The sequence below is a fragment of the Epinephelus lanceolatus genome, chromosome 11, assembly GCF_041903045.1.
Source record: "Epinephelus lanceolatus isolate andai-2023 chromosome 11, ASM4190304v1, whole genome shotgun sequence".
In the NCBI taxonomy this organism is placed as follows: domain Eukaryota; kingdom Metazoa; phylum Chordata; class Actinopteri; order Perciformes; family Serranidae; genus Epinephelus; species Epinephelus lanceolatus.
Window position 1 is genome coordinate 11,878,577 of NC_135744.1, and position 11,622 is coordinate 11,890,198.

An 11,622-nucleotide genomic window follows, 5' to 3' on the forward strand; every position below is an offset into this window, starting at 1 on the left:
TGTCCAAGGACCGTTGGAAATTTGAAAAATCCAAGAATAATTTCTCTATTTTTTTTTTTTTTTTACAGTTTCTGGCTGTGATAAATGGTGTAATTTCTACCATTTTAAAGAAAATATGCCTTCAAAATGAGCAGCTGTGGGATGTTTTCTTTTAAAATGTAAAAAAAATAAATAAATAAAATACCAGCAACCATTTGTTCGTTTTAGTATTTTCTAATTATTATATTCATTTTTTTTTTTACCTTTGCTTCTTTCATGGATAATGAAAATAATCATTAGTTGCAGCCCGACAGTGACAGTCTGTGTCACTTTGTGGATGTCCTGCATCATTTTACGTATTCATGAGGTAATTTTGTGTCTGTTGGGGGACATTTTTCTTCATTTTGGGCATTTTGTGTCTTTATGGGGTCTTAATGTGTCACATTGTGGTTGTTTTGCATCACAAAGTGGTAATTTATGATTCATTTTACAAAACATATTGGTCGTTTTGCATCATATTTGAGGTTGTTTTGCACCTTTATGATTTTATGCTGCACTTTGTGTCATTTTAGTTGTTTTGCATCACTTTGTTGATGTTTGTATCAGTCGGCTTGTTTTGCATTGCAATTTGGTTATTTTACATCACAACATTTTGGTCGTTCCTTGCAACTTTGGGGTTGTTCTGCATGCTGTTGGTTGTTTTGCATAAATGTGAGGGGTTTTTTTAGCGTTGCGTTGTGGTCCTCTTGTGTTGCATTTTGGTTATTTTGCATCATTTTGGTTGTTTTGAGTCTCTCTGGGGTCGTTTCACATCACTTTGAAGATGTTTTGCATCGCATATTTTACATAATTTTGGGATGTTTTACATTAATTTAGGGTTCTTTAGCGTTGCTTTGTACCACTTTTTGAATGTTTGCATCGTTTTGAGTCATTCTGCATCACATTGTGGTTATCGTGCCTTCTTTGTAAGTGTTTTATGTCATTGAGCGTCTTTATGAGGTCATCTTGCGTTACTTTGGGGTCATTTTGCTTCATTTTGGGCATTTTTTCATCTTTATAGGTTCATTTTATGTCGCATTTTGATCATTTTGCATCATATCAGTCTGAGGTTATGAGTCTTCATGGGGTCGTTTTGCACCAAATTGTGGTTGTTCCACATCTTCATGGGTTCATTTTGGTTGTTTTGTGCAACTTTTTTTGCATCTCTCTTTGGGGGGTTTGGGGCTTTGCGTCACATTGTGGTTGTTTTGCATCTTTTGATTAATGTTTTGCATCATTTGAGTATCATTATGATCTTTAATGTTTATGTCTGTTTGGAGTCTTTTTGTCTCACTCTGTGGTAATTTTGCATCCCTCTGGTCAGTTTGCATCTTTATGTGGTTGCTTTATGGTCATCGATAGAAGAAAACAGGTCAGCCTGTGAATTTATAACACTTTATTTACATCTTTATTAATCACATCTTTCAGCTTTGCTCTCGATATTCGAGCAGCACAAAATGACAAATTGAGAAAAAAGTAAAAGAAAACCGACAACACAAAGTGACAGCTGTTTCCCTCCAACAATCAGGGTTTCTGTTTTTTAGAAAAAACATGAGGTAGAGAGGAGGAGCTGGAGCCTGATCCAGACAGACAGACAGACAGACGGCAGAGCATGACGGTGATGGTGGACCAAAGACAACAGCCTGCAGAGAGGCCATAAAGTGACACCACATGGGTTCGTTAAATAAATTTGTGACTTCAAATAAAATAAATTAGCAGCTTTCCATCAGTGCAGGATTCCTAAAACTAAAACATGATGCAGGTGAGAAGTGCTCCATCTGACGCAGGTCAACAGAAATATACAACGTGCAAACTACAGTACCATGCTCAGGTCAAAGTGTCCAGCTGTCCAACCAGAGGACGCTTTCAAGAGCAGCTGGGAAACCTCAACACTCCTACAGGAGCAGAGGGTGGTTCCTCCTCGTGGGGGGGGGGGGGGGGGGGGGGGGGTAGATCAAGGACCAATCACATCCCTGCTGTCGTTATAGTAAATTTTCAACCATCTTAAAAAGTCAAACATACTGGAAACTGGAAACACACGAACTTTACTCTGACACCTTCAGGACCAACGACGTCTCCTTGATGATGATCGAGGAGTTTATGATGTTGACAGATGGCTGAACGTCATTTGTTTCAGGTCAGTGGAGATCTGCTGACATTCAGTACGGGTTCCAAAAGAGCTGGTCGGAAAACACAGGAACCTGCTGGTCATCGGAGCCGAAATCTGCCAGAGCACAAAAACAAACAGATTATATCAAGGCAGAGTCCAATAATGAAGATGTGGAGAGGTCAAACTAAAACAAGGAACTTATGTAGTCACTCTTCCAACAAAATGCTGTAAAATTTGTGGCTTCATTAATGTGCCGTTTAAAATAAATACCTAATGACACATTTTCCAGCTTAATAAGAACGTAAACTAGTTAGCCAGTTGGCACATTAACAACACAACCGGATGTTGAGAGAACAAATGACATTTACCATGTGCTGGCAAACATTAAACTAAAACTAAAAGTTTCTGCTAACAAGCTAAAACATAATCTGAACTTATATTGCAAGTTTGTTTTAGTCTCACTCCCTGTGGACTTCAGCTCTTTACTCTCCTCACTTCTGTTTCTTTTCACACGCACTGAGCTGAACTGACAATCAGTGATTTATCTCACAGACTCCACCATCACAGATTCAACATGCTCAATCTGCCAAAAAAGCCACCAAGGGATGACTGGCGCCAGTGAGAGGTGTGCCATATCTTGTTCATGATAATACCGGTGTAATTTTTGATATATGAAAAACTCATATCATCACACTGTTACCCACAACAACAACAAGCATGGCTGAAAGTGAAATTACCGACTCTGCGGTGATTCCAAAAAGAGGAGCAGCTTTAGTAGTGTGGAATAAACTGTGGCGTCCTGAATGTTTTATGAACAGCCCCAGACTTCTCAGACTCTTTTAGTGACTTACCGCTCAGAGGGAACTCATTCAGCAGCTCCTCTGGCTCCTTACTACTTTTACACAAGTAAAAGATCTGAATACTTCCTCTGTGACCTCACCTGTGACCTCACCTTGGTCGTTGTCAGCCTCCAGCAGAAGGCGGAGCCAGTCAGTCATGTTGTTGTTGTCGTTGGTCAGCTGACTGAGGCCGGGAGGAGAGCGCAGAGTCCTGAGGTTCATCTCAGCCTCCTGACAGGAAACACAGCTGTGATGAGCTCTTTATAGAGATAACCTACAAACCAAGTGTTTCTTTGAACAGCTCAGATGTTTATGAAACTTTATCTGAGTCATTACCGGTGACAGCAGGACGTTCCAGGATCCAGGCAGCTCCAGCGACATCACAGCCGAAAGAGGAGACACAGAGGAGGCTTTAGAGGCTTCTGGAGTCTCCTTCTCTCTCTGCTTGTCTCCTCCGTCCTCACACAGGTCGGAGGTCATCTTCGCCAGCTGGCTCTGCCTGAAAATACAAAGAAAACAGGAGTCGTATTCACAAAGGAGCTCCACGAGGAGTCCTCAAAGTGTACGTGATTTATTTTAAAAAGAAATCAACAGAATAATAATTGGTTGCAGCTCAGACGTTTCCTCCACCTACAGTTGCTCCACTGGGTCATGTGTGTCGGTGGCGTCCGGCTGGCTCTCAGATGGAGGGTCCCAAAGGTGCAGCGCTCGCCTCCACAGACGCACCTGCATGTCCCAGGAGCGCCGGCTGTACTTCCTGTACTTGTTGGGGGTGGACGGGTGGAGTTTGGCGTCCCTCATATGTCTGAGGAGGAGGAGGAGGAGGAGGAGGAGGAGGAGGAGGAGGAGGAGGAGGAGGAGGAGAGTTTGGAGGTTAAAGAGCAGACACCACTGAGTCATTTCGTGTTTCTCAAAGTCATGGAAGGATCCTGAAACAGCCAAATTTGAAGGATGCTACATAATCGCCCCCACAGAAGGATCCTTCCAATGTCAAGGATCCTTCCAAATTTTTCCAAGGACTGAGTTCTTCTTTCAGACAAACTCCAAGGATGCATGTGTGTATCCTCAGCGGGTATAAAATCCCCACAATGCTTTGCACACAATTTGCTGGAAGTGAGGGCAGGGCCTCTTCAATGAAATCTGCGCCAGCAGAGCTCGACAGGATTTAGATAAATATGTAATTTATTTGGATTAATATCTCCACGAGTTTTATCAGACAAGCATGAAAACAATATTGACAGAAACCTCATAATTTACACTTTCCAATGTGTCCGCTGCCAAATAATGAGCTTTTTTGAAAAACGTGATTTAGATCAAACGTACGTTTTTAAATGAATCATTTACAGCAGAGATGGAGCGCTAAGTGTCCACTTCCTCTGCTCCCAAGGAAGGATCCTTGACTTTTGAGAAACACTTTGTCCCAATATCCTCAAACCAGATGATAATAAAGCCCCAATGTCTTCAAACAAGTATTTCCTAATTAACAGCGTCTTTGCTTGTTACTTTTGCTAAAATTGGTCAAACTTGTTGCCGTATCAAACTACAAACATTATTAATTATAAATAAACACATTTCAACCATAACATGTGACCAGGTTTTGGACCATGTCCACTTTTGTGTCTGGATCGGCTGCAGACTGACTCGGCAGAGATGGCTGCCATCTATTTTTACATGGATTAGTGTATTGTGCTCTTACCACTACTAGACAGCACAAAAAAGTGTCCAGGAACAAGGACAACAGGTCTGAGTTAAGTAGAATGAAGTATAAGGTCAAGAAACCCCAAAATGTGACATCCTCATGAGGACACAGGGTCTCAGGAGGATATAACTTAATTTTTTTTATTAATAATTATGAGAGGGGTGCCTCGCTTTTCCGTTACCAGCCCCACAAACTGTCTGGACCTGCCAATGTGCGTTCACTGAATGTTAGGAAGGATTCTCACCTGGCCAGTGCAGCATCCTTGACTTTGAGAAACACAAACTCGTTCTGCAGTTTAACAAATAATTGAGCCTATATATTTATTATGTCAAATTTTCTTATTAAATATTTGCCAGATGATTGATTAGCAGCTCCTGTTCGCAGTGTACTCATGGACATACAGACATTCATCACAGGATAACAGACACTGAAGAAAACTTAAAAACATGAAGATTTGAGGTTCTGCAGCCTCGGTTTTCTCTGATTTCTGAGTGAACCATGGACGTTAATTCTGGACGGACATCAGACATGAAGATGTCTATGGGAAGTTTAAAATCACACTGAATCTAAAATCGTGTTTCATGTCTGTGTTTTCACATTTCACTGACTGATAAAGAGGAGGAGGAGTGTTTTCACTCAGACTGAGTCAGTATCTGTGTGTGTGTGTGTGTGTGTGTGTGTGTGTGTGTGTGTGTGTGTGTGTGTGTGTGTGTTTGTTTACTCACTTGGGGACTTGCTGCAAGTAGTTCTGGTAGCCGCTGGTGTTTTTGCCATACTGGATCTGTTTCTGCCGCCGCTTTAGAACTGCAGCGTTGGTCTCAGTGTTGGCCGGGTCCGGGAGGCGGGGGTAGCAGCGGCCAAGAGGGGGCCTAAGGGGACACCAGAGGACAGAGACTCAGTGAAAACAGGTTATCTGAAGTGTGTAGCAGCACTGTGGAGAAATTAATTTAGGTGTTTTTTTTTTAAAATTTTTTTATTCATCGGTGATGGCGACAGCCGCGGCCGGAGGCATTATGTTTTTGGGTTGTCCGTCTGACCGTCCAGCCATATGAACACGAGATCTCAAGAAACCCTCAAGGAAATTTCTTTAAATTTGGCACAAATGTCCACTTGGACTCAACGATGAAATTACTAGTTTTTGGTGATCACAGGTCAGGGTCATAGGTCTAGGTCACAGTGACTGTCTGTCTCATTCTCATGAACACAACACCGCTAGAATGCTTTTAGGGCATTTCTTCAAATTTTACCCAAACAAGGCCTGAAGATCCATCTGTAGTGGTAGAGCAGGCGCCCCATGTACAAGGCTGTTGCCGCAGCGGCCCGGGTTCGACTCCAGCCTGTGGCCCTTTGCTGCATCTCTCCCCCCCCCTTCACGCTTGTCTGTCCTATACAGTAAAGGCTAAAGCGCCCCAAAAAATAATATTCAATAGCCAGATCTTATTGTCCTTTCAGCAGCAACACAGCTTATTTAACTGTGAGGTTTTTTTTTTTTAGATATTTAGAAATCAGACACTTCATTACTTAAGATACCTCATTATGAAATCAATAGTTCCCTTTCACATGTAGAAAAGGTGTTGTCTTCACAGGTATCGAAGAAACGCATCAATGTATTCTACAGAGCCATAAATTCCAACTCATCTTCAACTTCCCAAGATACTAACCCAGCCTGGGCGTAATATTGACAACCTGGAGCGGCAGGAAGCGTGGATCCATGCTATGGAAATATCTATCTGTAATCGAACCAAATCTACTCAGTTCAGAATTGTACATTGCACATACACGACACCTGCTCTCAAAAACATAATGGATGCTAATACATCTCCTCTCTGCTGTAACTGTAGCTCTGAGTCTGGAGGCTACATTCACTGTTTTTGGCTTTGTGTGAAGCTACAAAGATATCGATCTGGTATTGTGGATGAACTGTGTTATATTTGATCTTCAAACAGGATTAGACCCTATGTGCCTCTGACTGGGTCTCACTGATGCTCATATTACAAATATCAAACAAATATCAATCTTCTGTGTGTGAGGCATCTATGTTTTCACTGACATGGATGGAGACTGTCAGAGACACTGGACTGGTGTGCGGAGTCATACAACCACAGGGCAGGAGTCTAGATTTTATTTCTAAATTGAGCAGCTGTTCAGACTTTACTGACCGCTTGTTGTCCAGATCTTCTGTCCCCACAGCGACACTGCTGGTGGACACTTTGAGGATACATCGCTCCAGGATGGACGGCCTGCAGGAAGAGAGACTGTTTAGAGTACCTGCCAACCGGATCTATTTTAAACAGATGCTGTTTGCCCTGAGCTTGCCTGAGAAGGACTAAATGCACAAAGCTGCTATTTTTAAATATCCCATGGAGAGAAAATGTCTGCGTGCAGCCTTGTTCTGTGGACGATAAACCAGGTGCAGACTTCCATCTGTGTCACCGCTGATGAGGAAACACAGTGAGTGCTGGATGGAGCAGTGAGTGACAACAACCCGCCCACATTTAAGAGGACTATCTGTGGTGGAAACACTAAACAGACCGAGGGTCTAGGTACCATGTCTGAAGGGTTACTGTTGGTTCCAAAGGTACTGTACTGAAAGGGTTTGGTGGAAACGGGGCTGTAAGCTGTAGCTTCAGCCTGCAGAAGTGTCGCAGTTATGTGAAATTACTTTATTATGTTTTGCACTGTACTATTTAAGTATCTGCCATTTTCTGAGAAGCTGTGACTTTATTGACATGAATTTGTAGATTAATACTTGATGTTCTTATTTCTATTTGCAGACTGAAATAAATTCCAATTCATTCATTTATAATTTTACAGACATTTAAAAGCATTCTGCTCTATTTCTGTTCTTTAATAAAACAAAGTCAAACCGCGTCACCTTCGAGGTTTGTTGCTGGCAGCTCGCTCTCGTCCTCTCAGGCCGCTGGCAGCAGGAGGAGACGGGGTCGGAGACGTGTTACTGCGAGGAGGAAGATGATAAAGAGGAAGAGTCAAGAGGACAGCAACAATCAGTAAGTGTGAGGATCAGAGTTATGAGTACATTTTAGTCACAATTAGAGCTGATTATTACATGAATATTCATCAAAGTCTGAAGAGTTTGATACAAATTATTGAACAAATTAATATTTTACTTTGGTTCAAATCTGTGACGCAGTTTATGGAATCTTGTGAAATAAGATGAACAGTGACTGTACTGTACTACTCGAGGAAAGTACAAGCAGAACCTCAATTTTGTTCTTATTCTGCTATTTTATATTTCATCCTCTGCGAGTACTCAGAGGTAAATATTGTACTTTTTACTGCACTTCATGTATTTGACACCATATTCTGGAGGACTTTTACTTTGGTACTTTAAGTATGGTACTTGAACGCAGATATTAAATGCAGGGTTTTACTTGTAACAGCATACAGCTGCTATAAAAGTTGGGGCACCGCTGGTCAAAATTTTGTTTACTCATTCATTCTCTGTAACTGCTTATCCTGTTCGGGGTGGAGCCTCTCCCAACTGACATTGGGCTTTTACAGATGCTGTGATGTCTGGAATTTAACTGAATCCATTCTTCCCTCTACCTGTGAAATGTTCCCTGTGCCACTGACTGCAACACAAGCCCAAAGCATCATCCATCCACCCCCGTGTTTAACAGTTTGTTCTCCAAACATATCTTTGCTCATTGTGTCCAGAAAGTCCTATTTTACTGTCATCAGTCCACAGGACTTGTTTCCAAAAAGCATAAGATGTTCCTTTGCAAACTTGTGATGCTGAATTTAGTGGTGAGGACACAGGAAAGGTTTTCTTCTGATGACTCCTCCATGAAGGTCATATTTCTTCAGGTGTCACTGCACAGTGCACCACCACTCCTGAGTCTGAGAAATCTTCCTGCAGGTCTTTTGCAGTCAAACGGGGGTTTTGATTTGCCTTTCTAACAATCCTACGAGCAGCTCTCTCACAGAGTTTTCAGCTTGACCTCCACAGTTCCTGTTAACTGCCCTTACTTAATGACATGACCAACTGAGGAAACAGCTCCCTGAAAACACTTTGCTATCTTCTTATAGTCTTTATCAGGTCTTTTACTTTTCAGAGTGCTAGGCAGCTGTTTAGAGGAGCCCATGGCTGCTGATTGTTGGGACAAGGACAAGGTGCCCAAACTTTTGCATGGTGCTGCTTTCATTTTGTTTCTACTCTAAAACTGTACAAAACAAAAATAAAATACTGATCCTTCTCCAAAAGTGAAGTAAATTAAGTTGAAGATGAAAAACATTCTTTAACATTTTTAGATGAGCTCATCGTCTACTCACAGTAAACAAAGTTGTGACCAGAGGTACCTGAACTTTTGCAGCCGCTGTATCTGCAGTGTGGTTTTACTACGAGACTACCTGTCGACCCGACAGAGCAGAAGTCCGTGACTGTTTGTGTAAAATGACCTCCGGTTGGTGGGTTTCTCACCTGACCAGGCTGTCGAAGACGGAGCTGCAGCCGGGGAGGAGCCATGGCTCGGGGGCGGAGCATCTGGAGGAGTTGGCAGCAGTCAGCAGCGGGTCGGGGAGGCCGTTCCACATGGCGGCTGACCAGCCCTTCACACAGACGCACGACCACGGGCTGAAACACAAGCTGAGGACACAAACAACGACATCAGAGGGCTTAAACATGAAGCCAGGTGGATGGAGACAGACATTCTGCAGCTCTTAAAACGGAAAAGTACACCCCAAATCAAAACTACATTATTTCTCCACTCTCCTGTTGTGCTGTTTGTCAGTGTGGATAGTTTTGGTGTGAGCTGCAGAGTGTTGGAGATGTCAGCCGTGGAGGTGTCTCCCACTCGGTCACAGCTGAACCAAGCTCCTGCATTAAGGTGAAGGGGATAAAGACAGCCGCAGCTTTGGGACAAAATTCACTCTGTGATAACTTTTCGTTACCATGGCAGAAAATAAAACTTACTCCCATTTTATGTTCTTCATGTAAATTGTATCACTTACATTTGATCTGTCAGCCAAGTACTGCTGTTTACCTGAATGATTGTATGTTATCCTTTTGACATTGAAATAAATAAACAAATCAATAAATAAATAATACATAAATAAGTATGGAAATATAACTTACTCTTATGCTTCTCTGGTGGCATCACTTATCTTTGTCTTTTGTATACACATTGCAAATTATTTCCAGGAAGTTACAATACGCAACTGTAACATATCACAGTAGATTAAATTATTATCACCTCTAGTTTCACTCTCAGTGGTTTCTATAAAATGACAAATATTTTCACAATAAGTAAAGTCATGCGACGCCATGCACCATTTCTATGACGTCAACACAGATTTGTTGTTCGTGATGTCTTACTCATTGTTCATGAGTAACAGCTTTTTGTACACTGTTTGCTGCTGTATATAGAGGACAATAAAACTGAATTTAATTGAGTTTGTGTCCTTTCAGATTTTAATTACACTCAGACTGCACCGACCTGTCTCAGTTCAAATCACAACTCAAAACACATATTTTCAAAACAGCTTTTAATGTGTGAATGATGTGTGTATTTTATTGTCATCCATTTTGTGATCGTTTTTAACCAGTGTAAAGCGTCTTCGAGTACCTTGAAAAGTGCTCTGAATAAAATGTATTATTATTATTATTATTATTATTATTATTATTATTATTATTATTATTATCATCATCATCATCATCATCATCATTATCATCATCAATGCCTGAGGGACGCAGGATGTGTCCATGACAACACCACTGGTATTCTATAAAATTATTTCTCTAATAATTCATTGATACTTAAGTCATTTTTTGTTCTCCATGGACATAATAATTTGAAGGAATTAGTTGTTGGGTTTTCAAAATAAAAGTACCAGTAGCCTTACAATAAAGAAAAATAAGTTTAATATGCTTTTTAAATCTTTTCAAAGATCTCACAGACCTGATACTTTGTTAGATTTAGGACAGATGTTAACTATAAATAAGACTTTTTATTTAAACCATAGAAACGTGCAGTTGACAGAAGTCCTGCAGCCCTGAGTGTTGCCTGCAGGTTCAGCCTCCACCAATCAGAGAGATCCGCAGCCTCTCTGCTGCTCGTGGAGCTTAACGTGAACAATTATTTATTAATTAATTAATGTGAACAAAACGACCTGCACGAGCTTGAGGATGACATTTTACCGACATATCTATAATTACGCGAGCTCTTCTTCTGTGGAGTTTAACAGCTGCAACAAACAAAGATTTCAGAGACTAAATTAAACTCAAGTCTTAAAAATATCAGTAAAACAAATGAGCCCTGACAGGAAGTGTGCACCACATCCACAGCAGACAGTACCCTCTGAGATACGGAGACAGGTGACCCGGGTCATGTGTGAACAAATCGTGTCTTTGTGGTGGTTTCAGTCTAACCTGTGTAAGCAAAGTGTTTCCGCTGGTTGTTACAGACCTGGAGGAGAGCAGCGGGCTGTGAGCGGCTGTTTCCACTCTGCTGGTTGACATGATTGCAGTTTGAGTTTCAGACGGACAGACGCCATTGTTCCGCTTTCACACCTCTTTAATGAGCCGCACCTGAGGGGGGCGGGGCGTGCTGCCGCCGCGCAGACTCACCTGGGCAGCTTCCGGTCTGGTATCCCGATCATGGAAGAGTTAAAAAAAGGAGGTCAGCAGCCCACAGGTGTCACTTTTTAAAGTCAAAGTAGGAGGAGGGGCCCCTTCCACCCTGATTTATTATTATCATTATCATTAGTAATCTCTCAAGACAGATTCTGCAATTTACATTGTAGAAGAAAAAAAAAAAATCTTTTTTTTTTTTTTTTTTTTTGAGGTACTTGTATTTTAAACCTCTCTGCATGGAGTGTTTTCAGGATAAATAATAATCTAATATCTGTGAAGTCACTGAAAGTCCTTAAGTTACATTTATATACCACTACAACATTTCCTGCATTTATATATTTATATCAATCTGAATTATGGTGGA

General features: G+C 41.4%; 1 protein-coding gene across 2 annotated transcripts; it reads right to left on the reverse strand.

Annotated features, from left to right (window-relative positions):
* Positions 1–1,399: 1,399 nt before the first annotated feature.
* On the reverse strand, positions 1,400–11,224 carry slbp2 (stem-loop binding protein 2). Of its 2 annotated transcripts, none has more exons than XM_033651838.2 (9): positions 11,092–11,224; positions 9,108–9,272; positions 7,542–7,622; positions 6,826–6,906; positions 5,392–5,535; positions 3,602–3,772; positions 3,304–3,466; positions 3,081–3,198; positions 1,400–2,242 (listed from the first exon to the last, which is right to left on the reverse strand). In XM_033651838.2, the coding sequence occupies exons 1-9, from the start codon at positions 11,142–11,144 to the stop codon at positions 2,178–2,180; spliced, it is 1,041 nt and encodes a 346-aa protein (XP_033507729.1). In that variant the 5' UTR covers positions 11,145–11,224; the 3' UTR covers positions 1,400–2,177. The 2 variants fall into 2 exon arrangements, with proteins under 2 accessions (XP_033507729.1, XP_033507719.1); XM_033651828.2 differs by having other exon boundaries at positions 3,069–3,198.
* Positions 11,225–11,622: the final 398 nt, after the last annotated feature.